Source organism: Nycticebus coucang, chromosome 19, assembly GCF_027406575.1.
Source record: "Nycticebus coucang isolate mNycCou1 chromosome 19, mNycCou1.pri, whole genome shotgun sequence".
Taxonomy (NCBI): Eukaryota; Metazoa; Chordata; class Mammalia; order Primates; family Lorisidae; genus Nycticebus; species Nycticebus coucang.
In genome coordinates this window covers 29,022,140-29,048,226 of record NC_069798.1, presented here as the reverse complement: position 1 = coordinate 29,048,226, position 26,087 = coordinate 29,022,140, and the positions used below count along the sequence as shown (strand labels likewise).

General features: G+C 43.3%; 1 protein-coding gene across 10 annotated transcripts in view; it reads right to left on the bottom strand.

Annotated features, from left to right (window-relative positions):
• Positions 1–26,087, bottom strand: part of FHOD3 (formin homology 2 domain containing 3) — a 584,424-nt gene that overhangs the window by 59,962 nt on the left and 498,375 nt on the right. For 9 of the 10 annotated variants that reach the window (XM_053571099.1, XM_053571100.1, XM_053571101.1 and 6 more), the window contains 2 exons: positions 10,437–10,709; positions 1,850–2,718 (listed from right to left, as the gene is read on the bottom strand). In XM_053571099.1, the coding sequence (XP_053427074.1) occupies positions 1,850–2,718; positions 10,437–10,709 (1,142 nt within the window). The remainder of the gene's footprint in view (positions 1–1,849; positions 2,719–10,436; positions 10,710–26,087) is intronic. The other variant, XM_053571102.1, reaches the window with a different exon arrangement.

Below are 26,087 nucleotides of genomic sequence, written 5' to 3'. Positions count from 1 at the left end.
CAGCGTTTCAGGGTGTGGGTAGATCCTGGCAAGTGCAAGCTGCTGGCCTTCTCCTACACGCCAGGCTGACTATAGGAATTAGAAATGGCATGTGGATTGCTACTCACACCTGCTACCATCCTCAGAACCGAGGATACAGGCACACCAAGAGCAGGAGTCTAGACATCCCTTTCCTAGATGCTATTTTCCAGACAGGACAAAAGCTGAGTCTACTTTCAAAGGAAGGACAGGGCCCATAGGGCATAATTTTTTATATAGGACCCTAGCAGTTCAGACTTATAGGAAAGAATGTTTTAATTCTGTCTTGAGGGGATTCCTGAGGCTATAAATGTGGGAGCCTCTCAGAGACTGGGCAGAAACAGGCATTGGGATAAATACCAACCAGCAAAGAACAGCAAGCAGTTTAAGAACACTAGCAGGTATTTTTAAGGGAACCTGATTAATTACACCTCCCCTAACTGAACTTATAGCATCAAACAGCAAGACAGGCACAAACTCTGTGATAGGGCTCCCTGTCCTTACTCTGAGGTTATTTTGTGTACTTTTTGATGACTCAGGCAGCTCACCAAAAAGATGATTAAATGAATGGAGGAACATGGGGAGACGGAATTATTTCATGACAATAAGCTCTTGCATGTTTATCCTAAATTATGCTTTACAAAGTACTTTCTCATACCTCCAGTTCTTGAGAAGATAGGATATTCCAGTTTTAAACCTGTTTTAAAACTGGAATATGCCCAGAATCTAAGTAGCCTTATAAAGCCAGTCCTTTAAGAAATATAAACCAGACTCTATTCATGCAGTGACTCATTAGAAATAAAAGCTGTTATTCAGTATCTTGTAGTTGCTTTATCAGTGTTTGTGAGTCATGACTTAACCTTGGATGCCCAAAAATTTCATGTGCAGTATTTCCCATTGATAGAAGGGGATATACCATCTCTGTCAGTACCATGGCAGCAGCAGTGGCTACAGGATTCTCAAATATTTATGAAAAATAATATATCTAAATGCACATATAATATTTTCAGGGTGCTAAATATACCACTATTAGGAAACATCTGGATAGTTGCAGTATGCTGGCTCAGTCAGGGCATTAGCCAAAGAAACATTACTTGGACTATTATCTTTGAGAAAGCATTGGAGGTTACAGCTGATGTTCAAACTACTATCAATGATCATCAGTGGAGGTAAGATTAAACGAACATATCCACTGTGTTTGCAAGTCACCAAGTCCACTCACCTCTAGTTAACATCAACGCCTGATAATGGGCGCCTGATAATGGGGCTGGGTGCAGTGACTCAGACCTATAATCATGGCACTTTGGGAAGCTGAGGCTGGAAGATTGCTGAGGTCAGGAGTTTGAGACCCACCTGGGCAACACAAAGTGATCCCCCATCACTACAAAAAGTAAAAAAAATTAGCTAGTCATGGTGCCATGTACCTGTAGTCCCAGGTACTTGGGATGCTGAGGTGGGAGGATAGTTTGAGCCCAAGAGTTAGAGGTGACAGTATGCTATGATCATGCCATTGCAGGTCAGCCTGGGCAACAGAGTGAGACTAACAGGGGAAAAAAAAAGATCTGCTACCAGGCTATGTTGATATTCCTCAGATTTTCCTCAGGGTTATCTTGTTCTGTGATATCTCTTTTGCCTAATGGTTAGTAAGCTGAGCCAATGTTAGCTAGTAAGGGTCTCTTGAGTCACGTAGCTTATGCTTAGCACAAGGATTATATTAAAGGCCATATTTTGATACCAGTGGACTTATCAACACAAAGAGTATTTTATACAAAACACATCTCTTTAGCCCTATCCAAGTGAAAATCAAGAAGCATGCAGAGGTGAGCAGTACCTTTGTGACAGACAGTTCCTTGGATTTCGACTCAAACAGGTGCTCCAGTCTGGAAGTGTCCACCTTAATGGGTTCCAGTTTTGACCACAGGAATTCTCTGCAGCGTCGGTTGTTTTTACATGGCCACTCAAAAGGCCGAACTTCATTCCAGAACAGACGGATGGTCTTCTTTTTCTTAGTGAATGTGGGCTGACCCCTGGGTACCTGGGACCACCCTAAGCCCTGAGGAGCGTTGAACACTGGAGGAGGAGGAGCCAATAAATTACCAGGGGTGGGAGGAGGAGGCACACTGTCCAACAGGGGTGGAGGGGGTGGGGGTGGCAGACCCAGAAAGGTGGGCGGGGGTGGGGGAGGTGGCCCAGGGGCCTCCCTGTGACCCAGGTCCATGTCCAGGACATCGATGTCATCTTCCTCCCCAAGGTCAGTGAAATCCATGTCTTGGATTCTGAGCTCCCTTGGGTTGGCCATGAGCTGGTCCCAGATGTAATCAGACTCTGTCTTCAGCTGTGCTGGTGCTATCTCGGGAACTTTGTCATTGGGCTCAGAATCAGGGGACATAGACCCTCTCCCCAGGTCCCCATTGTTGAATTTCTCTGCAAATGCTTTCACGCTGCCCCTATTGTCCAAACAGCCAACATCCACCTTTCTGACACTGTCATCCTGGGCCTGTGAATTGGTCTGCAGAGTGGAGACCCTGGCGGCAAGGCTGGTGACTGCCTCTGCCTCCTGCTGGGTCCTTGTGGCCTCGCTGTCCCCCGGGGACTTTCTGTTATGGGCATACAGCATGTCCAGCATGAACCGTTTGCTGGTGAGGATATCGCCACACTGTCCATTTACACCTGCATCCTGAACACCCGCGGCCCACAAACCTGAAAGTATACAAGAAAGGGAAAAATGAGAAAGTTACAAGGACACACAGGGGAGACTGCAGAGAACACACCGAAATACAGCAATCAAGGCAGAAAGTGGCTGGGATTGACAAGATACTCTGGACCAAGGAGAGATGTTACTTCACAATTCTGAAGACCCCAGCCAGGACCCAGGACCCTTCCAGGTATGACACTACTCCTGGATCTTACCTGGGCTCATGGAAGAAATCTTCCTCACCTTTCCTATCCATCCGTGGCAGCGGATCTGGACTCACTTAGCCACAGGGAGCTAAGGGGCCTCTGTCCTAACTAGACATGGGGGAGGCCAGGAAGCTACTCTCTGGCTAAGAGGAGGTGTTGGAGAGGTTATAAGGTTACCTCTTTCCCTCCCCTTTCCAGAATCTGCACTAATGCAGTTCAGAGTGCCAGGGGAGACACGCAAACCATGCCAGTGGCCATACTTTAAGTTCATGGTCACTCATCTCCTGGGTTCTTAGCGCTGCCTGGCACTCCCAGGCATTCCTTCTCCCAGGTAACCTCTCACACTTTGCCTCCCAAACCCACCTCATCCTCAGGGGCAGCCTTGCTTAACAGGCAAAATCAGAAGGGATCTTCCAGAGCCCCTGCTCCCACTCTCCTGCTCCCTCCCACCCGCATGGGAGGGAGCAGGAGAGTGCCCTCCCCTTCCACCCCTCCACAACCACCCCAGACGCCTCATAGGAGCGGTGAACAACTCCACCTGTGCCTTAGTACCCACTCCAGCGGTCCTGTTCCACTTCTCCCATGACACTCCCACTACATCCTTCCTTCTGGCACATAAAGGTACCTGTAATCACCATATAATGGTTTGGAAAATAAACATCTTAGAACAGCAATACCTCCCTTGGCCTCCTTTGCCCCTCCAGCTACCACTGAACTTCTTTCCCTTCAAGGTAAAATTGCTCATGTGGGTTGTTTTGATCACTGCCTCCAATTTCTCTTATTCTATCTTGGGCCCATCTGAATGTAGTTTTTGTTCCCACCACCCTTCAAAGCCACTGCTTTCCAGGTGACCAGTGACTGGCACACTGAGACACAACCCATCACTCCCTCCTTCATGCATACACTTCCCAGCATCTAGGACATGGAGCCTGGCTTGCTTCCTTCTTTCTGGCTACTTGTCCTCAGTCTCTTTGGCTGCTTCCTCCTTATCTTTAACCTTCAGCTGTCCTTGGACTTCTTCCCTCCATTGACACTCACATCTTCATCTCATCTGGCCTCAGGACTCTATGTACCACTTGGGAAGGGTTCTCCTGCCCTGCCCCTCATGAAGCTGTGCTTTCTGTGGTCATTTGCTATCTCAGCTAAGGCAGCTTCATCGTCCTTGCTGCCACTTCCAAAAACCTCAGAGTCATCCTTGACTCCTCCAGCTCCTTCATCCTCCACATCCAGCATAGCAGGGCTTCCTGCTGGCTGCATCTTGGTGTCATCTCCAGAACCCACAGCTTTTCTCAGCACGGCCACTGCCAGGGTCCTGGGCCAAGGCTGTATGGGCTCCTGACTATGGTACTGCGGGGCATCCAGCTCGGCCCTCTGCTTCCATTCCTGCTTTTTGACAACCATTTCTTACCCCAACAGCTACATGATATTATTAAAATTTCTGATGAAATCCTTCTGCTCAAAGCCTTCCAATGGTACCATGTTTTACTGAGAGGAGACGCCAATGACGCGATGTCAGCAGGGCCTTTTCTTTCATCTCCTGCCACTGCCGCCCCAGACACACACAGAGAAACCTCTTCAGTCAAAGCAGCTTCTTCCTGTTCCTAGGACCTACCAGGCATGATCTGGTTTCAGAATTTTGCCCCTCCTGGGACAAACTGCATGCAGTTAATCACACAATTTGCTTGTGGACTTTCCTTTAAGTCTTTGTTAAAATTATCTCTAATCAGTGAAGTCCTATCTGACCACCTCAATTAAAAATTGTGCACCCTCCTCCCCCACTATTTATGCCCCTCTCCTGCTTGTTTTCCCATCGAGCACTTATTATTCTCCCATCGTCCACATATTTAACTTATTTTACTGTCTGCTTTTGTCCTGTCAGTGGAACTTTTATAACTACCTATTAAACTTCTTCATGGAATGTAAAGTCAAGAACAGGATTTGGGTTAGTTTTGCTCGTTGCTGCACTTCCAACATCTAGAACAACTGAATGGATGGATGGGTGGATGGGTAGGTGGCAGGAATGTTACTGCTCTGGGCTTGCTTCCTTGGGGCTGGCAGGGCCCAGCGATGGGTGCTTCGGGGGTTAACTCCAAGAGAGTCTCAGGCCAAAGGTTAGCATCAGGGGCTTCAAAGGAGATTCCCCCAACACGCTGAGGGTGGTGACTGGCTCCCACATGTGACCCTGCCTTGACATTTACCAGGGGAGCACAAGTTCCCCCTGGGGCTCTGTTCCTTCCAGGGTACCTTTGTTCTCTGTCCTCTGCTCAATAGTGGCCTAACCTGACAAGGGCATCTTAGGACTCCTCAACACCAGAACAAGGTGCACTTGACCCCTCTTTTAGGCTTTAAAAACAAAATGCACTTAGGAAATAACTACAGTCAAAGAGAGATGATGAGATGGCACTCAAGAGTAACACTGAAAAATCTGGTTGTGTGAAGTCTCCACACTTGGTCAAATCACCCTGCAAACAGTGAGATAGATGGCTTTGATGTGAGGAGGCAGCAGCAGATAAAATGGCTGAGCCCTTCTCAACAGATGGTCACATTCCTTCTCCACTTATTGGGAAATGGCATTTTCTTCCGCTAGGAAAAGTGTTTACAGGTCATATTTCTAAATGCTGGTTTTCTCACTTATCCTCTTCATTCATTACTGTTTTGTTTATCAGTTTGTAGTATCTTTCTTTGACCTTATAAATTTCCTTTCCTCTGAAGTCTACTTTATCTGATACTAATATAGCCACTCTAATCTTCTCTAATGTTTGCATGATTTATCTCTTCCCACTTCTAACTTGTGATCTACCCATGTCATTATGTTTGAAAAGAGTTTTATACAGATAGCAAATAATTGGGCCATGGGGTTGTTTTTTTTTTGGTCTACTCTACCAATCTCTTTTAATTTAAAGTAATTAATGATACGTTTGGACTCAAGTCTGCCCTTACCCACGTATTGTTTGTTTTCTTCATTTCAGTTCCTATTTCTCCATCTCTGTAGGTTACTTGAACTTATTTTTACTTTTCACTTATTAAAACAGATTTCTTCCTTTTTTTTTTTTTTTGACAGAGTCTCAAGCTGTCGCCCTATAGCACTCTACTATAGCATCACAACTCATAGCAACCTCAAACTCTTGGGCTTAAGTGATTCTCTTACCTCAGCCTCCCAAGTAGCTGGCACTATAGGCGTCTGGCTATTTTGTTTGTTGTAATTGTTGCAGTTGTCATTGTTTAGCTGACTGGGGCTGGGTTCAAACCTGCCAGCCTTGGTGTATGTGCCTGGCATCCTACCCACTGAGCTATGGGTACATATTTTCAGGGTAAGTGTGAAAATTTTAATATATTCATATCATTTGTGAAGACTACCTAAGAGTGATTAGGACATACATCACCTTAAATATTGTCTTTTCTTTATGCTATAAACATTCAAATTATGCTCTTTTAGCTATTTTGAAAGAGAAAACAGATTATTATAAGGTATAGTCACTTTATTTATCTATAAACCACTAGATTTTTTCTTTCAAACTATATATATGTAACCTTTAATCATCCTCCCTGTATCCCCCTCAACATTTTCAATGTTGACTTATCTATAATTTTTTAAAGTACATTGCTTCATATATAGTTTTCTTAGTAGTGGTTCTAGGTATTAAAATAAACACACTAACTAATCACAGTCTAATAGTATTGATGTTTCACCACTTTGAGTGAAGTGTAGAAAACTTACTTCCATGTAGATCCCTTGAACTTCCCCACTTTTTAAATATAATCGTCTTAAATATTTCTTCTATTTACATAGAGCAGTATATCAAATGATATTATAATCTTTGCTTCAACGGTCAAGCACGGTTTAAGAAACTTATGAGGAGAAAGTCTATTTTATTTACCCCTATTTTCATCCATTCTGTTGTCCCTTCCTTAAGTTCCAAGCTTTCTGTCATTTCCTTTCTGTCTAGGGAACTTTAGGCTTTCTGTAAGGGTAGGTCTGCTAGAGACACATTCTCTTAGCTTTTCCTCATCTAAAAATGTCTTGCTTTCTCTTCATTAAGGAAGATTTATGCTGAATACAGAATTCATGCACTTGCAAAAGGCTGGTCCCCTGCCTGCCAGCCTCCATGCTTTCAGACGCATAATCTGCTGTCATTTGAACTGGTGTCCCCCTGTCTGTAAGGTGTCTATAACACGATGTCTCCTTCTTGTCTCTTTCTAAACTTATTTTTCAGAGGTTTGATTATCATTTGTCTCGGAGTAGATGTTTTTTGGATTTAGCCTATTTGGGATTTTCTCGGCTTCCTACCTCTCTGTAAGTGATCTATACCTTGACACATTTGTAAAGTTTTTGGCCGCTATTTCTTCCAAGGTTTTTTCATCATTGCATTCTCTCTCTCTCTCTTCCTCAGACTTCAATAAACTGGATCTAGCCTTATGGTCCCACAGATCCCTGAGGCTCTGTCCATTTTTTCAGTCCATCTTTTCTCTGTAATTCAGATTTGGTAATTTCTACCAACCTGTTTTTGAGTCTACTGACTATGCTGATTGCTCACTGATTGCTGTCTTCAATCTACTATTAAGCCCTTTGAATATTTTATTTTGGTTATTATATTTTTCAGTTCTATAATCTCCCTTTGGTTCTTTTTTATATCTTCTACTATTCACTAAGATATTTTCCCACAAATTTTCTGGCGTTTATAACCACTTACTGATGCACTATAATGCAGGCTGCTTCAATGTATTTATCTTCTAATACCAGTGTCTGGCTTACCTTGGTATTGGCATCTGTTAATTATATTTTCCCATTCAAGTTGTGACTGCCCTAGTCCTTGATATGAGTGATTTTGTACTGTATCCTGAACATTTTAAGTATTATTTGCTAGAATTTGGATCCTATCTAATCTTCTCTTTCAGCAGATGTAGCATACAGGTCCTTCTGGAGGTAGATGTTTGATCCCTGCTGCCACCACCCCAGCAAGAACATACTGCCCCACCACCTCACTGCAGATGAGTAGGGTGGAAGGTCAGTGCCTCCCTCCCTTGACCCCAATAGCATCTTCCCAGAAGAACTAGACTTTCTATCCACATTGCTTTGTTGCCTTTATGTGAAGTGGAGGTTCAGCTTCTGATCGGTCCCCAACAACTCTAGGCCAGATTTTCCATTAGTGTTTGTCTAGGGTGGGCCAAGCATTTTCATAGCCAGAAAGGTTTTCTTTTCTGTTAGGCAATCCTTTCCCTAGGGAAATAGGCTTTACTTGGGGCTTCACTCCATGTTGCTCATGTCCTGAGGTTCCTAGGCCACCTGCTTTCTTTCTTGCCATGTTTCAAAGTCTTCCTCTGATTAATTGTTCCATCATTCCAAGGAATGGAAGCATTCCATTACTGTTTGTAAGAGAGAGGACCTGGGAAGAATGGAACCTCTCAATCTTAGCCAGATGCCTCTTCATCCATTAGTTCAGTCATAATTTTGTGAGACCTTACTATATTCCGGGCCTTCACCTAGGAAAGGAGGACTCATAATAACAGGAAATTCCCATCCTCACAAAGCTGATGTTCATGTGGTGGCAAAGGACAATTCTACTAGTCATCATGATGAAGTCTAATGAATGTATCTCACACTAATGGCATACAGTGAACACATGAAACAAAAATTAAACCACATAATCGGAGTAAGTGGAGACTTTTTCAAATCCTACAAATTCATTTTTGACGTGATCATTAGAAATAGATTCATGAATAATTTTCTTTGTGATTTAACTGATAGCACTCTGAAAAGAGCTAGTATAACAGAGCCACCCTGACTCCACAATTGCTAATGGTGCCTGTCAGCAGTGAGGTATTTTAGGAACCAGTAAGGTACAGCAAATAAACACAACCAATCTCTTAACAGCACTGGGACAAAGCAGAAAAATAACTGTGAAGCCCTAATTCCTGATTGTATACACGTGGACCTTACCCACTTTTGGTAGAAAGTCAATGGTTCCTCACTGGGAACAGAGTATCCATTTTTGGAAAGTTGTCCTTATTTAGAAGAATATTGGACAATCTGATCCAAGGAAGCTCTGTTGACTGGCTTATTTTTACTAACCTAACTCATTGACATGTTTCAGGCCTATTAAATCCAGTTATAAGGAATGATTCTTAAAACTATTCATAATAAATAAAACATGATCTAAGGTGACCTGACCAAAAAGACCTACCCTACAGCCTATACATGACCATAATTATATTAATGTGAATGATAACTAGAATTTGGAGATTAATTGTAATGTCTTTGGAAGAAATTAAGTGAAACCAGTTTATCTAACACATATATCTTCAAATGAAGACACAAGATTTTTAATGCAATAAATAAGCTGTAAACTAATAAAATCTCTAGCTCTCCTTTTCTACTGCATCATTGTGACCAGAAATATAGAGAATATAATCTAGTAGTATATTCTAACTGGGAAAATTTCAAATAGAAACTATTTTAGACCATTGGTTGACAGTTCTATTGGGAGACATTGTGGTTTCATTCATTCACTCTTCCATGCTTCCCAGTCAATGTATTCTTAATCAGAGAGCTATCAACTCATTCATGGGTCAGGGCACTACCTAGCAGGCTTCTGTGGATATTTGATGCTGCCCTTCAGGGTCAAAATGTAGGCTTAAGTGTGTCACCCATATGTATTTTAACAAAGGGTGGCCCATGAGACACATGCAAAGAATGTTTACTGAGGAAGATGAAATTTTACCACTCTGATAACATACAAGTTGTTGGTAGGAATACTCCAGTGTCACAGATCATATGGATTACTTACAATTCCTATAACCCTCTGCAACATGCTGCCCAAGTCTTTGGTGAGGTTCTTTTAGGCCAAACCTAAAATTTAACATTTCATTTTATCTCTAATTATAGTCTCCATCCACAGGAGAACTGAATAAATATTAAGTGCAGCACCAAAAAGATATACTTCCATAAAAAATAGCATATATTTCATAATAAATAATGGTCATGAGTCAAGTGTAGACATCTACTTAGGCTATGTATGTTCCAGCATAGCACATCAAGTTGATCTCAGCACACTACGAATCACAACTTTTTGGAAGTATTCAATTCATTCTAACAAATTTGGTCTGAAATGTTTGGTGATTTAACACACTTCACTTTAAAAAATCTTTTAAAGGAGTAGATAAGATGACCTATCTCTAAACGGAAATCAGAAACGGAAAAGAGCTGTAATTACTACTATTAGCAATGAAACAAATGGAGGGCTTTCTCTTTCAGGGCTTATTTTTCATTATCTGGGCCCTGTTCCCGCCTATGGAAGTGGCAGATGCCAACAGCATGGCAGAGGACTGGGAGCTACCTTTCTATGGGGCAGGAAGCTGCTAGCAGATAGAGTGGTCGCATTCTTCCTCCCCAGCAGGTGAATTGGGCTGACCTAGCAGGTCACTGGAGAGGCCAGCCTGTGGAAAAACTCCTAGCAAACCAGGTCCTGTACCCCAGGGTTCCCAGGAATGAGCAGACTGAGACAAGGGGCTTCATTTACCAGTTGCCCTGTCCCCGGAGAGCTTGTCCTCCTTCTCCTCCCTCTCCAATGTGCTGCTGGAGGACGAGATGCTGGAGGCCGAGCAGTTGTCCCTCTCGTTCACCCCCTCGTTCTGCCTCTCTTTCTCACTGAGGGAGGCTCTTCCTTCCGGCTCCGGCTCCAGTGTCTGTTCCCTCTCGTTCTCCGCTCCCCTGCAGGCAGAGGCTATGTCCTGGATGACTTCATCAGCAGCCTGCCCCGCCTCCACTTCTGGCTTAGGGTGGCCGGCACACGCTGGTGGAGACAATAATGGAGAATATGTTGACAACAGAGGCTTCCTGGTAGTATCAAGTGAGGTGAGAGAACGAATGTGGAGCTGATTTCGCTGTACTGCTCTGCAGTGGACAGAAGTCTAGAGAGGGCCCCTAGGATCCCTGATGTCCCCTGGTTATTCAGTCAAACACTAACAGAGGCACCGCTGTGAAGGGATCATACAGATGACTCGGAAGTCCCTTGTCAGTTGACCGTAAGATACGGAGACTAAGTGGGCTTGATCTAATCTGGTGGGACTTCTTAAAAGCAGAGAATTATCAAGTTAACAGAAAAAATATCAATTGGAAGCCCAGGAAGGATCCCAACATATTGGTACTATTTTGAAACGCAGGTGGCCTGTAGGAGCCGAGACCCACCTCTGGGCAACAGCCAGAGAAGAATAGGGAATGCAGTTCTGTAAGCACAAGGGACTGGATTCTGCCAACAGCCCGAATGAGCCTGGAGGTGGACTCTTCCCAGAATCTCCAGAGAAGAGCCCAGCCAGCCACAGCCTTGATTTCAGCTTTGTGACAGCTGATAGCCAGGGCCAAGAACTCAACTAAGCTGTGCTAAACTTCTGACCCACAGCAACCGTGAAATAATAAACGAGAATTGTTTCCAATCACTCTATCTGTGGTAATTTGTTACACAGCAATGAAAAATTAATACACGAGCTTTTGTGTCTCTTGAGAAAAAGAGAAACAAAATCCATCATGAACCAAACTGATGAGAACTCAGTAGCCTCATGTTTTTTGAAACCAGTGGCTAAATCAATGAGGTCCATCACCCTTTGCTTGGATTATGTTTGCTCATGATGTGATTACTCTGTGATCTTGAAAGCTATTTAGAAGAATCACTCATGGCCACAGGACTATTTGCAAAGATTGGGGATCTGGTGCTCCTACCAAGGTAAAATGTTCATGTACTCAACTCATGGGATCTCCAGGGAACAGGGAAATGGCACATTCTGGGTTGTGCATGTTATTTGCTGAGCAAACTCTCAGCTGTAGGCTGTGGATATACGGCATAACGATTGCGAATGCACAAAATCTTGAGCCAACCGCCACATGTGAAGGCCAGAGGAGGATGGGGCGTTCCTGAGAGTACTGTCCTAGGGCCGGGCCAAGCCACATTATGGGAACTTGGGCAGCATCTATCAATAACATGTGCGTGAGGCCTGGGTAAACACTGCTCAAAGCAATACAGAAACACAGACAGGGTTTGCACGTGGCAGAGGCTGGCAGGTTTCTGCCCAGATCCCACAAGGACACATAGATCAGGGAGCTCTCTCCATGAAGGCATCCTGTTGGCTCAGGTAAGGGGCACTGCGGATGACAGGGCATGCAGGGCTGACCTCACAGCAGGCTGGGCAATGACATTAATTACTGAGGAGGAGAAAGACACTCAGGGCTCCCTGGGCATGGAGCCCAGCTGCCCTCAGCTTTGCAGCTGCCAAGAAGTCATTCTACCAGGATTCACAGAGCCAGCACCCCGCCGCCTCTCATCTCCTCTTAGAGGATGAGTCAGGAGTTAGCTGCGCAGGGAGGGAAGCAGTGGAGAGGATAAAACACCAGCCTTTCCTTATGTTCCCGGGTAGCTTCCCAACACCTCGGTGGGAATGCCCCCAGGTTCCCCTCAGGTGGAGCTGGAGGTGGAGGAGTGAAGGCCTCTCTCCCTTGCTCCTATGCTGTGCACTTTCTGCTGCAGACTGCAGCCTAGTGTAGGACGTTGCTTCCAGGGGCACCAGAGGGCCTTTGCTTCCCCTACAAGGAAGGTTTTAGGACCCAGCAACATGAGGGCATAGTTTCCAGACAGAAACATACTGGCTGGCAGTGACAGGAGGAAGAAAAAGGATACGAGCCCATGAACCTATGTGCCTAAGCATGGGCATGGTGGGCACTTTTCCTTAAAAGCAAAAACTGGGCTGAGTAATGGGAAACAGTGAACAGGCCTCTCAGAAAAATTCCCTGTGGTACTAACAGAATTTTTATGGTAATTTCTTTTTCATCTGATAATAGCATATTTAGTAAAGAGATACAAAACCCCATTAGTTTTACAAGCATGGCAAGAGCACAGCCTTAGCAATGGCACTGTCATCATCTGGTTGACAAAAAGCACATGTTTTTATACACATTTACTTCAGAACAGCCACATCAAAATGAAAATATGTTTCCAACAGGCTAGCATGTGGCATAGATTGAAAGTTTAGCTAGGAAGCATATGGCAAACACCAAGGGTCTTTCCTGGTGGCTTTATTAGGAGTAAGATGACAATCAGCTGGTTGCCAGGAGCTTGTGTCTACTCACCACCCCCCGGATCTGGTCAGAGTCAGCAGGGAGGGAGGACCTTGACTGACAGTGTCTGACTTTGGCCTGCATGTGTGCACTGCCATGTTTCACTCCACTGAATGTACAGGACTCTGGCCAGTCAGGGCCGCCTGGACAGGTGTGCCAATGGACATGTCAGCTCTGGAAAAGCTGCACTTTCTTGGGAATAAATGATATGATTTCATCCCAGTACATTAGGGTCAAACTGCATGGGATCAGACACTTACATTTGTGATTTCAACTACTGGGATGATTTCTTGCCTTTTTTTTTTTTTTTTTTCAGTAGCTGAGGACATAGTTGTCTCTAAAACTGCCTTTGGCCTAAAATCACTCAGTGTCCACAGGGCCTGACTGCAAATCTGTGGCATTGTGAGGCCATCGTAATGATGAACAAATTAAATACTAATCACGCACTTTCAAATCAAGTATAACAGCAGAGCCCTTCTCTAGCTGTCTCAGTCAAACATAGGAACAACAAGGGTAAAAGCTGCCCGAGGGCCAAGACCTCACCTTCCTCTCAAGGTGAGAGCCACTGGCATGGTCCTGGGCCAGCATCTACTTGCAACATTCTCACTAGAAAGTACCCAGGATGGTCCTGAGACTCCACATTGAATTCCAGAAGGTTCTTTCCTTTCCCCTTTCTCTTTCACCAGGACCTCCTTCACCAATGCCACCCTCTACACACCTACTGTTCTTTTGGAGTCACTGTCCCTAAGCCAGGCCTACTGCCCTCTGGGTAAAAAACAAGGAAAAGTATCATTTACCCTCACCTTGTCCTCAGAGAATAGGAGAAATCATGTAAATCTGTAGGAAAAGTCCTCAAGGGAACTGAGATCTTTGTCAACACCTAAAGATGAAAAGTGTTTGCAATTTCTCACTGTTAACAGTCCCAAATTTAATGAGCCTTTCTTTGGCCCAATATTGGCATCAGTGATGACAGCCACAGTGATACACAGGACAGAAATAGCTCTGTCATCACAGAGGTTACAGAGGGGCAGAGAAAAGACATCCTGAATGACCTGCCTTGGCCTTTGCGCAGCAGCGTGGTGAGCCTAACCACCAACAGCACAAGGAAACCCTGGCCTCTCTACCACCTGACACAATAAAAAACGTTTCTAAATGGCATAGGTCTTTTAAGATCAAAAACACGGTGCACCAGGAAGGTATGGCAAGAGTCTTTGATAAGGCCTGAGAAAGGACCTAAGAAAGACTCTGCCAAAATGACATTTAAGTAGTCTCCAAGGAAAAAAAGTAGTTAAAATGGGGGGAAATAAGAACGTAAGAGCACACGTGGAGACCTAGAGCCCACACGTGCTGGAAGAAATGAAAAATGCTTGCTATGGCTGGATCTCAGAGAGTGAGAGGAGGTGGGATGGCCATCTAGGGTTAGAGTAACAGGCCTCATATGCACCTGAACTTTGCCCTAGGAGCAGTGATGGCTGCTTCAGGTAGAGATGGCCCCTGCCGATCCCTTGCCTACCTTTGCATCACAGGCAAACCTACTGCCTCCTGGAGACAGGGTAGGGGTGCCTGGGAGCTATCGGGCAAGCAGCTTACCTAGTCACTGTGGAATAAACATCTGTCCAGGGAGAAAACCCTGCAGATAAAGGGATTGAGGAGGAAGAGGCAAGTGCCAGTCAAGGGAGCTTAAGAAACAAAGAAAATGAATAAAAACACAGCATTAATGGAAGAGCTGAGGGTGAGGGACAAAGACTCCAGACAGCAGGAAGAAGTTCTCCACCTCAGACACCAACTCGAGGAGGAAATGTGCTTGCATCTGAGGGCAGCAGGGCATTGTGGAGGGCTGCTGGCTCCCCGTAAGGTGCAATTACTGAGCATATCCAGAGATGCACCTCTGAAACCCTCAAAACCTCTCTGTGGGGAGAGCTCTGCAGAAAGCCAAGGCTGAGAGAATACCAAGATTCCTGCTCAGGTGGCTGGGAAGGCAAGGGGCAGGGTGCACACTCCCGAGTCTGGAAGACCCCCGCAGCTCCATCTTTGAGGCAGCCTCAGAAGGGATTGTGATAAACCAAACCCCACAGGTCAGGAGCAGCCAGGGCTCCCCGTGCCAGTCCAGAACCACATTGGACAGAGGAAGGACACGGAGACCTGACTATATTTCTCAGGCTGTGTGCAAGGGACAAGGGGAACTGTGAGTGGGACTCAAGCCAGGTACCCAGGAGTCCTCCCAGTGGAGGGCATGGGTTTGGAAAAGGAGAAGGGCATGGCGAAGAATGCCTGGTAACATTAAAGGCACTCAAGGCAGGGATCTGTCTTCCTGGACTACAGCCTGAGAGAGCAGAATGACGAGATCTTAGCACTGCCAGAATGCACTTACCAAAGATCAGAAAAATGTATTTGGCCAGAACCTGCAGTGATCTGATTTAGAGGGGACTTTAAATTAGATTTTAAGGTTGGATTAGGAAACACATAAGGGAGGAGGGAAAAAAATCTAAACTGCATAAAAGAATATGGAAATGGACAACTTATTCAAAGCAGAATAAATAACGTACATAGGAAGGAAGAGACCTTCAGTATCCTCAAAAGATTGTAACAGGGAATCAGGTCAGCAGTCAGTAAAAGGCATTCTCTATCCCAAGGAAACACATGTCCCAGGAGCGAGAAGGGTTAGAGAATCAGGAAGGGAACCCAGCAACAGGAGAACTCCAGGGAAGTAGGAAAAACCTAAGTGTTTTCCTGGAGAGAATATAAAAGTCTGCCCCCAAGGAATGGCAGATATGACTGGGGCTTTCCTCAGGCAGATCATGAAACTGGGGGAGAAAGGCTGGAGGGCCTGGCCTGAGGGTTTCATCCGGCTCCTCCCCTGGGCCAAGTCAGCCAGGGCAGATAATTATTCATACCATCTTTGGGCTTTTGCTAGGGCAACGAGAACACCAACTCCTCATCTGGTCCTGTACACCTTGCTGGACATCAGGCTCTGCCTGGCCTTAAGGGAGATTAAAGAAACAGTAAAAAATCTTCCAACAAAAAAATGCCGTGGTCTGGATGGTTTCACACCAGAATGCTATCAAACCACCAAGGAAGAGTTTATTCCAATGATGCAGAAATTTTTCCAAAATATTGAGGAGGAAGGAATCTTCCCTAACACGTTCTACAAAGCAAACAACACCCTGATACTAAAACCAGGAAAAAACCCAATTAAAAAGGAGAATTTCACTAATGAATACAGATGCAAAAATTCTCAACAAAATCCTAGCCAATAGATTACAGCTTATCATCAAAAAAGTCATACATCACGGTCAAGTAGGTTTCATCCCAGGGATGCAAGGCTAGTTTAACATACGCAAGTCCATAAATGTTATCCACCATATTAACAGAAGCATAAACAAAGACCATATGATCCTCTCAATAGATGCAGAAAAAGCATTTGATAAAATCCAGCATCCTTTTCTAATTAGAACACTGAAGAGTATAGGCATAGGTGGCACATTTCTGAAACTGAAGCTATCTATGACAACCCCACACCTAATATTTTACCAAATGGAGTAAAACTGAAAGCCTTTCCTCTTAGAACTGGAACCAGACAAGGTTGTCCTCTGTCACCATTACCATTCAATATAGTTCTGGAAGTTCTAGCCAATACAATTAGGCAAGACAAGGAAAGAAAGGGAATCCAAATGGGAGCAGAGGAGGTCAAACTCTCCCTCTTTGCTGATGACATGATCTTATACTTAGAGAACCCCAAAGACTCAACCACAAGACTCCTGGAAGTCATCAAAAAATACAGTAATGTCTCAGGATATAAAATCAATGTCCACAAGTCAGTAGCCTTTGTATACGCCAATAACAGTCAAGATGAGAGGCTAATTAAGGACACACTCCCTTTACCATAGCTTCAAAGAAAATGAAATACCTAGAAATATACCTAACAAAGGAGGTAAAGGACCTCTATAAAGAAAATCATGATATCCTAAGAAAGGAAATAGCAGAGGATATTAACAAATGGAAGAACATACCATGCCCATGGCTGGGAAGAATAAAAAAAAAAGTCTATACTTCCCAAAGCAATCCACCTATTTAATACCATCCCTATTAAAATACCAACATCGTACTTTCAAGATTTGGAAAAAATGATTCTGCATTTTGTATGGAACCAGAAAAAAACCTATATAGCTAAGGTAGTTCTTAGTAATAAAAACAAAGCTGGGGGCATCACCATACCAGATTTTAGGCTGTACTACAAAGCCACAGAAGTCAAGACAGCATGGTATTGGCACAAAAATAGAGACATAGATGTTTGGAATTGAAAAGAAAACGAGGATATAAAACTAACATCTTACAACCACCGAATCTTCGATAAACCAAACAAGAACATACCTTGGGGGAAAGACTCCCTATTCAATAAGTGGTGCTGGGAGAACTGGATATCCACATGTAAAAGACTGAAACTGGACCCACACCTTTCCCCACTCACAAAAATTGATTCAAGATGGATAAAGGACTTCAATTTAAGGCATGAAACAATAAAAATCCTCAAAGTAAGCATAGGAAAACACTGGAAGATATTGGCCTGGGGAAAGACTTCACGAAGAAGACTGCCATGGCAATTGCAACAACAAAATAAACAAATGAGACTTCATTAAATTGAAAAGCTTCTGTACAGCTAAGGAGACAACAACCAAAGCAAATAGACAACCTACACAATGGGAAAGGATATTTCCATATTTTGAATCAGACAAAAGCTTGATAACTAGGATCTATAGAGAACTCAAATTAATCCACATGAAAAAAGCCAACAATCCCATGTATCAATGGGCAAGATACAAGAATAGAACCTTCTCTAAAGAAAACAGACAAATGGCTAACAAACACATGAAAAAATTCTCATTGTCCCTAATTATTAGAGAAATGCAAATCAAAACAACCCTGAGATATCATCTAACCCCAGCAAGAATGGCCCACATCACAAAATCTCAAAACTGCAGATGCTGGCGTGGATGTGGAGAGAAGAAAACACTTTTATACTGCTGGTGGGACTGCAAACTAGTACAATCTTTTTGGAAGGAAGTATGGAGAAACCTCAAAGCACTCAAGCTAGACCTCCCATTTGATCCTACAATCCAATTACTGGGCATCTACCCAGAAGGAAAAAAATCCTTTTATTTTAAGGACACTTGCACTAGACTGTTTATTGCAGCTCAATTTACAATTGCCAAAATGTGGAAACAACCTAACTGCCAAGCAACCCACGAATGGATTAACAAGCTATGGTATATGTATACCATGGAATACTATTCAGCCATTAAAAAAAAATGGAGACTTTACATCCTTCGTATTAACCTGGATGGAAGTGGAAGACATTATTCTTAGTAAAACATCACAAGAATGGAGAAGCATGAATCCTATGTACTCGATTTTGATATGAGGACAATTAATGACAATTAAGGTGACAGTGGGGGTGGGGGAAGGGGAGAGCAGAGAGAGAAAGGAGGGAGGGGTGGGGAAAGGAAGAGCAGAGAGAGGGAAGGAGGGAAGGGGTGGGGTCTTGGTGTGCGCCACACCTTTTGGGGGCAAGACACGATTGTAAGAGGTACTTTACCTAACAAATGCAATCAGTGTAAAAAAAATAAAAAAAGTTACCACACCATGTACCGAGTGCCTTCTACACACAGATGCGTGCCAGGTGCCAGGAACCATACTGTTATCCTGTTTAGTTCCCACAACCGCAATATGAAAGTAAAAGTGAATGTGGCCATGTGAGAAATGAGAAAATATGTTCAAAGAGGTTAAGCAACTTGCCCAGTACTACACAGCAGGCTGGCTCCTCTCAGAGGAGCCTGGTTCCTCAGGCCTCTGCTCTGTGCCGGGGAGGGGGCGCAGCTGATCTCTACAGAGAGCACTGTCTATGCTTCCTCCCCCTCTTACTTTCAGATGAGCTGACCCCTGAGGGATCCAGTAAAGATGGGAGGAAGGAGAGGCTGGAGGATTTATGTACCTGCCACTGTTTGTCCTGTGGTTGTCCTTTCACAGCCCTTACCAAGTCCCAGGCATTTACCAAGTGCCTTTGGGCCCAGAGGTGGCAGTGGCATTTCCAGCTGCCTGTTGCTGCTCATCTCCGGGTGCTTCATACTGTTTGATGGTCCCTTGACTCTCCCCACACCTCTGCAGACTGTCCCTTCAGTGAGTGGCTTCAGTGACCCTCAGACCACAGGACACCTCCAACAAGCAGAGCTCACATTTGAACTACAGTGCCCTGACTGAAAGCTGGGGATCACAGTGTTACACTGTGTGTGGGGTGACTTCAGCCACAGAGAAGCATATAATCATTCCTGAAATAACAAAAACCCAACAGAAAGTGGGCGGGAATGTTCCGATTCTGCTTCCATCCAGTCTCCGACAGCTAAGTCCAGAGTGTCCAATTAGAACCTCTTGTCATGCAATTTTTCTTTGAAGAAAGAAATCACTGGTAGAAAGATCTGAACTTAATAAGTCTTTGGGTGGCTTCAGCTGATTTCAGTCTGTGGTAGTGTCTCGATGACTTGGCCAGGACTTGGCTCTCTGGCAGGTCTTATGAAACCAAGGGCTGGGCCAGCCAGTTCTATAACAGTTGCTCCAAACTGTGTAGATTCCAGGGACCTCCCCAGTTCAGAGCTAATAACTAACACCACTGCCTTTAGACTTGTGGCTTAATCATATAAATCTAAAAAAGGTCCCAAGAGAAAAAACTCGCAACTTTGAAAATTCTTTAGGCTTTTGCCTTTGGTGTTGTTCAGTTCTTGCTAAGCTGTTAACTCATTCAGTCTAGAGCAGGGTTTCTCAGCCTTGGTACAATGGATGTTCCAGGCAGGATAGTTTCTTGTTGCAGGAGGGGGTCCCTTGCATGGTAGGACTTTTTGCAGCATCCCAGCTTTTACTCACCAGAGACCTGCAGCACCAGCCCTGCCCCTCCTCTGCCATTGGGCAGCCAAAAATGCTTTCAGACACTGCTAAATGTTCCCTGGAGGGCAAGTTGAGAATCACCACATTATAAAGATAGTTTTATTAGGATGAGTACAAACTCAGCTACTATTATTGTTACAAGTAATACCTTATCACCTGCAAAATGCTGACTTGACAGATAACTGACCGCCCTAAAAATTAAGCTCAGCTTTGTTCTCAAATTTCAGAGGTAGATTTTCCAAACAGCTTCAGGCCTAAGCCATCTCTTAAGAGGAAAACTATATATGGTCAAAATTACCTTCCAAAGTCCCTTTAGAAGGTACCACTTTATAGACCCTATAACCACCCTCCATGGTTCCAACAATCAAAGTTTTCATTTAGCTTCAGTGGAACTTCATAGGAAATACTGGGCTTGCATTCATGGGCTGTGTTACCCCAGACACAAATCCGTAAATCCTGAAATCACATTTGATGCAGCAAAGCTGTTCATATTGTAAGAGGCTCACTGGAGTCAAGAATGGCATACAAAAAGTTACCAACCCCTGTCCCTTGTGCCATGCTCACTCAAGGACACACGTCTGAGTTGAATGTTGGACAGGATTAAAAGCACTACTTAAAAATATCATTTCACCCTCCCTCTGCCCACCCTCCCCTGTCCCTTCCCTCCCTCTCCCCCTTCCCCATATTCTTAGGTTATAAGTGGGTTATAGCTTTCATATGAAAGCCATAAATTAGTTTCATAGTAGGGCTGAGTACATTGGATACTTTTTCTTCCATTCTTGAGATACTTTACTAAGAAGAATATGTTCCAGCTCCATCCATGTAAAATGAAAGAGGTAAAGTCTCTGTCTTTCTTTAAGGCTGCATAATATTCCATGGTGTACATATACCACAATTTATTAATCCATTCATGGATCAATGGGCACTTGGGCTTTTTCCATGACTTAGCAATTATGAATTGGGCTGCAATAAACATTCTGGTACAAATATCTTTGTTATAATGTGATTTTTGGTCTTCTGGATATATACCTAGTAGAGGAATTATAGGATTGAATGACAGATCTATTTTTAGATCTCTAAGTGTTCTCCAAACATCTTTCCAAAAGGAATGTATTCATTTGCATTCCCACCAGCAGTGTAGAAGTGTTCCCTTTTCTCCACATCCACGCCAACATGTCTGGTCTTGGGATTTTGTGATATGGGCTAATCTTACTGGAGTTAGATGGTATCTCAAGGTAGTTTTGATTTGCATTTCTCTGATGATTAAAGATGATGAGCATTTTTTCATATGTCTGTAGGCCATGCACCTGGAGGGTGATTGGTGGGATTATACCTGCAGTGCATCCTACAAGGGTACATGTGAAACTTAGTAAATGTAGAATATAATTGTCTTAACACAATAACTAAGAAAATGCTGGGAAGTCTATGTTAACCAGTGTGATGAAAATGTGTCAAACTGTTTATAAAACCAGTGTATGATGCCCCATGATAGCATTGATGTAGACAGCTATGATTTAATATTAATTAAAAATAATAATAAATAAATAAAAAGTAAAAAAAAATAAAAATAAAATAAAAATATCATTTCACTCCCACCTCCTGTCCCTAAGATTATGCTTCTGATTTATGTATATCACTCCATGGTAGTATCATATGGGATAAAAAGAAGTCAGTTTCAAGTCCAAATGTTCTAATTCTGATAACATACAGTGTGAATATTCTATTTTACATTATAAACAGAAAGTAAAAAGTAGTTTAAGATTATTGCATCATTTATTGCTATATCATCATCTTGAACCTGAACAAAATGACCTCAAATATCAACCCGTTGAAAGGTTAACTTTTCCAAACATTAGAACTTATGAAGACATATCTTTTCTAAAGTCAAATAATCAGGTCTTGTCTTGATTCAAAATAGTGTCAAACAGGATCGGTTCCAGCAGTCATTTGTCCTTGCATGTGTAGTAAGGCTTGTGGAGCTCCTGGACAGAACTAAATACTCATTTTCTTACAAGAACAAATTGCAGACAAGTCTTTCCTCAAGAACAAAGACACTGATTCTAAACTGGCAATGCCTTTCAACAGCCCCTCTAGCTCTTGTCAAGTCTCAAACAGACACATCAATGATGGCAAAATGAAAACTGCTATTTTGGAAGGAATAGTCCCAAATAACAACACTTGGTAAATAAACTGATGGAGGTTGAGTTTTTTTGTTAATTCATTTTTTCAAGCTTAGCACAATATGGTTACTTTTAAAAGATGATCTATTACAACTAGTAGCAAAATTCATTTAGTCAATTTTTCTTTACTGAGCCCTGTCATGTTCTAGCCCAGTGCTAGGCACAAAAAATGCAGAGGTGAAAAATGTCTTCCTTAAAATATTTTTTAGGCTAAAGTTGTCTTAAAAGTCAGAGCCATAAGACCAAAAGGACTAAATCTAAAGAAAATGTTAACTCTCCCTGACAGTAGCCAGTAGATTTGCACCAAGCCCTAATGGAAATAGCTGGGTATGACTAGAAGTCCCACTTTTTAATTCTCACCCCAAAGAGTTAATCCTTCCTTACTTACATTTGGTCATGAATGAATTGGCTTTCCACTTAGTCAACAACCTGGTTTTTATCTACACTTGCTTGCAAATACAGTCACAAAGAAATGGAAATCCAGATCTAGAATAGAATTCACTTAAAATAAGGGGTACAATGGACTGAATTCTTTTTTTTTAATTTAGTGTGGGTTCAGAGTACCCACATATTCTTTATTAGAATAGTGTAACATACCTTAAAGATGTCTTGGACTGAATTCTTATATGACCCCCAAATTCATATGTTGAAATCCTAACTCTCAAGGTGATGGTATTAGATGGTGGGGCCTTTAAGAGATGATTACCTCATAGGGGTGAAGCCCTCATGACCAGAATTACTATTCTTATTAAAGAAACATCAGTAAGCTAGCTAGCCCCTTCCTCAGCAAGAAAGCATCGTCTATGAATCATAGTGGACCCTCACCAGACACCTAATTTACCTTGATTTTGAACTTCCCAGTCTCAAAAGCTACCCAGTTTACATCATGAGTATTTTGTTACAACACTTCTGAATGGACTAAGATAAGGGGTAAAGGAATTGATAAATATCATTTGTCAAGACATTCTCTAAGTTTTCCCCTATATTAGAGTTAGATCCTCAGAAAAAAATAGCCCAGAATACTATGTCATGTCTGCAAAAGTTCCTTCCCTCTCAATTAGGGTAATATCATTTGTTCAGTTCTTTATTCAGAGTGGCCTATACAGTTAAAGATGTCCTCCATCCATGTCCCATGTAATACATTTCTTCTTAGGTACAGGGGAAATAGCTGTTTTTGCAGATTCATGTGTCTGCTTTCTTTAGCCACATTTGCTCATTCACCAGCTTATAAAGCTTTTACTGAATGTCTGTTCTGCTCCAAGCACTGGGGATAAATGTGAACACAGGCATGCCTCCCCACTAGGGAGCATGCCGATGAGTGAAGGAACACTCACCACAGAGACAGTAAGATGGGCCCTGTGTACCAACTGTCCCTAGATGGAAGGGAAACACAAGAGGGGGATCTCTAGAGAAGAGACGATGCTTCAGCTAGGTAGAAAAGCATGCAGTGGGAACTCTTCAGAAGAAAGCACACCAAGCACAGGGGCACACCCAAAAGAACAAGGCATTCTTGGGTCCTAGCAGTGGTTTGGTACAGATGGAGCCTAATACGTGGGCAGGACGAATCTGGAAGAAGTGAGACCTGTTATAAATAACTGAAATGGTCCAGATCATTGCTAGTTAGGGCCAGGACTAAGGCATTAGTGATTGAAAGGTAAGAGGCTGGTTTGAAAGAAAGGGTTCAACCGACAGTTGAGGATAGACTGGATGTGGGGTGACAGTTGAGGGAGGAGTCAACAATTACATGTCTACTTCCAGCTTAAACGGATGGACCAAGAGAGGTGGCCTTGCCAACATGAGGACTAAAAAGTAAGAGCGGGATTGGGGTTTAAGGGTAAGAGATGGGGACACCTCCCATGTCAATGTTCCTTAGACTGGCACCAGGCAAGGCTAAAGAGTCTGAGGAGCATTCAGAGAGAGATGTCTGAGACAGTGGAATTCACATACCCTGACTGAGCTCAAGGTGGCTGAGGGTAGAGATACAGATCTGTGGTGTGGGGGTGGGGGGCATGTGGGAGGTAGTTGAAAATCAGAGGTAGAGCTGGGATTGGTGCCTCATAATTCTAGCATTTTGGGAAGTGAAGGCAGGAAGATCCCTTAAAAGCAAGGGTTCAAAACCAGCCTGGGCAACATAATGAGGTATCATAGTTAAAAAAAAAAAAAAAAAAAAAAGTCACAGGTGGGATGTGAGGGCCCAGAGAGAGAGATTGGCGTGAAAAGAGAGTGGAGCTGGGGAAGAACTTCAGAAAAACACTCAGGCAGAAGATGATTCAGTGAGAAGACTGCAACAAAACGATGAGAAACGCTGACAATATGAAAGCCGACGATCACATTTAGTCTGGACACTACCTAGAGGGGACGGAGAGATCCAGAGGGTTAACAAAAAGCTACCAAAGTTTCCCAACATAACAGTGGAGGCAGCTTTCTCAGGGAAGTTCCAAATTCCAAAGGCTCAAAAGATGCTTGCCACGTCCAGAGGCAGACAAGATGCACGAGGGCCACTGAAACCAATTGTTCTCTGGAAAAATCATATCTCAGGGATTGGAAAACCAGCGTGTGTGTATCTTGCTCCATGCACTGCAGATATTGTGTACAAATGCATTTCAGAGGTGGATGGGGGAAAGGCAGGGATGCTGGGGAGAGGTGGAGTCCCTAGAAAAGACAGGGATGCTAGAAAGAACTTGATAATTATTCTCCTTTGCTATTAATATTTTCCAGGTCTCAGTCGTTGTTGACTGGAAACTTCACTGACTGAAGAACCTTCATTGTCTGGATACATGAGGCCTCCTGACTACCTGGAAGCACTGACCCCACGCTCCCATCTGGGATAAAGGGCACTGATGTCTCTGACCCAGCTAATGACCCAGGTTCTCTGAGAGCACCTCCAGATGCAGGCAAGCTCCTTGACATTAAGTGCCTGCTCCAGGCAAGGTCTTACAGCTCCTGAAGTTCTTTTTGTTAAGAACAAGCAAGCTAATTGCTATCTAAATTTGAATTTGTTGCTTACATTAAACAGATTTTAGGATGCAATTGTAATATTAAAGATTTGTTAAAAAGCCATTATAACCTAATATTAGGGAAACAATTCTCTATGGATCGCCCATGTTTTTACAGTCTTGCAAGCAGAGACATTAACAACCTTCCTTATGGACTATCTAAGAATGTATGAATAGTAAATAGCTTTGGAAGACAGAAATAGTGTCTCCCTCCAGGGCAAGGGCTGGTAGTTTTTTATCCACTATAATAAAGATAACATCTCCCTCTGGAAAAAAGAGAAGGCATGCTTACTGCCCCTTACAAGAGTTTTGGAGTCTCAGGGTTCTTCGCCTCAGGTTCCTCTTAATATGTATGTAGGTATCACCCTGTGCGAACTTGGGTTTGTGGAAATGGCATAAATGTTGATGCTCTGGCTATTAATACTATTGCTACAAGTAATAAAATCCTTCGTCTCAGACCCAGGAGTTTCATGTCTTTTGCCAGCATCCCTGAAATGGTGCCGGGCTAATTTATTAGCTTTAAAAATAGGGTAAAGTTTTAGTCCAATCCCTTCATAGTTCTTGACACCCCATAGTTGCCTAGGAAATCATTCATATTGATCAGATAATGCTTTTCTTTATCAATGTTCTCAATGCCATTCTGTGCCTTCTCTTTACTTAAGGTTTATACTTTGCCTACTTCAGAAGCACTTGAGACTGTTTAATACTTCCAAAACATGGAACAAGAAAACACTGCAGAAAACTGTCAGTTCTAAATGAAAAAAGGGGAAATTTTTGCCTTTTTCTATTTTTAGAGACTGAAAATGGCAAGGAAAAAAAAATCCAGTGATTTGTAAGGGCTCTACAGGCCACACCTGCTATGAAATTTGATTGACTGACATGGCATCAAGTGGCAGCAGTCACATAAGGTGGGGAGGTGAGGAGGTGTGGTGGGGAGGGCAGCTCTGTCACAGAACC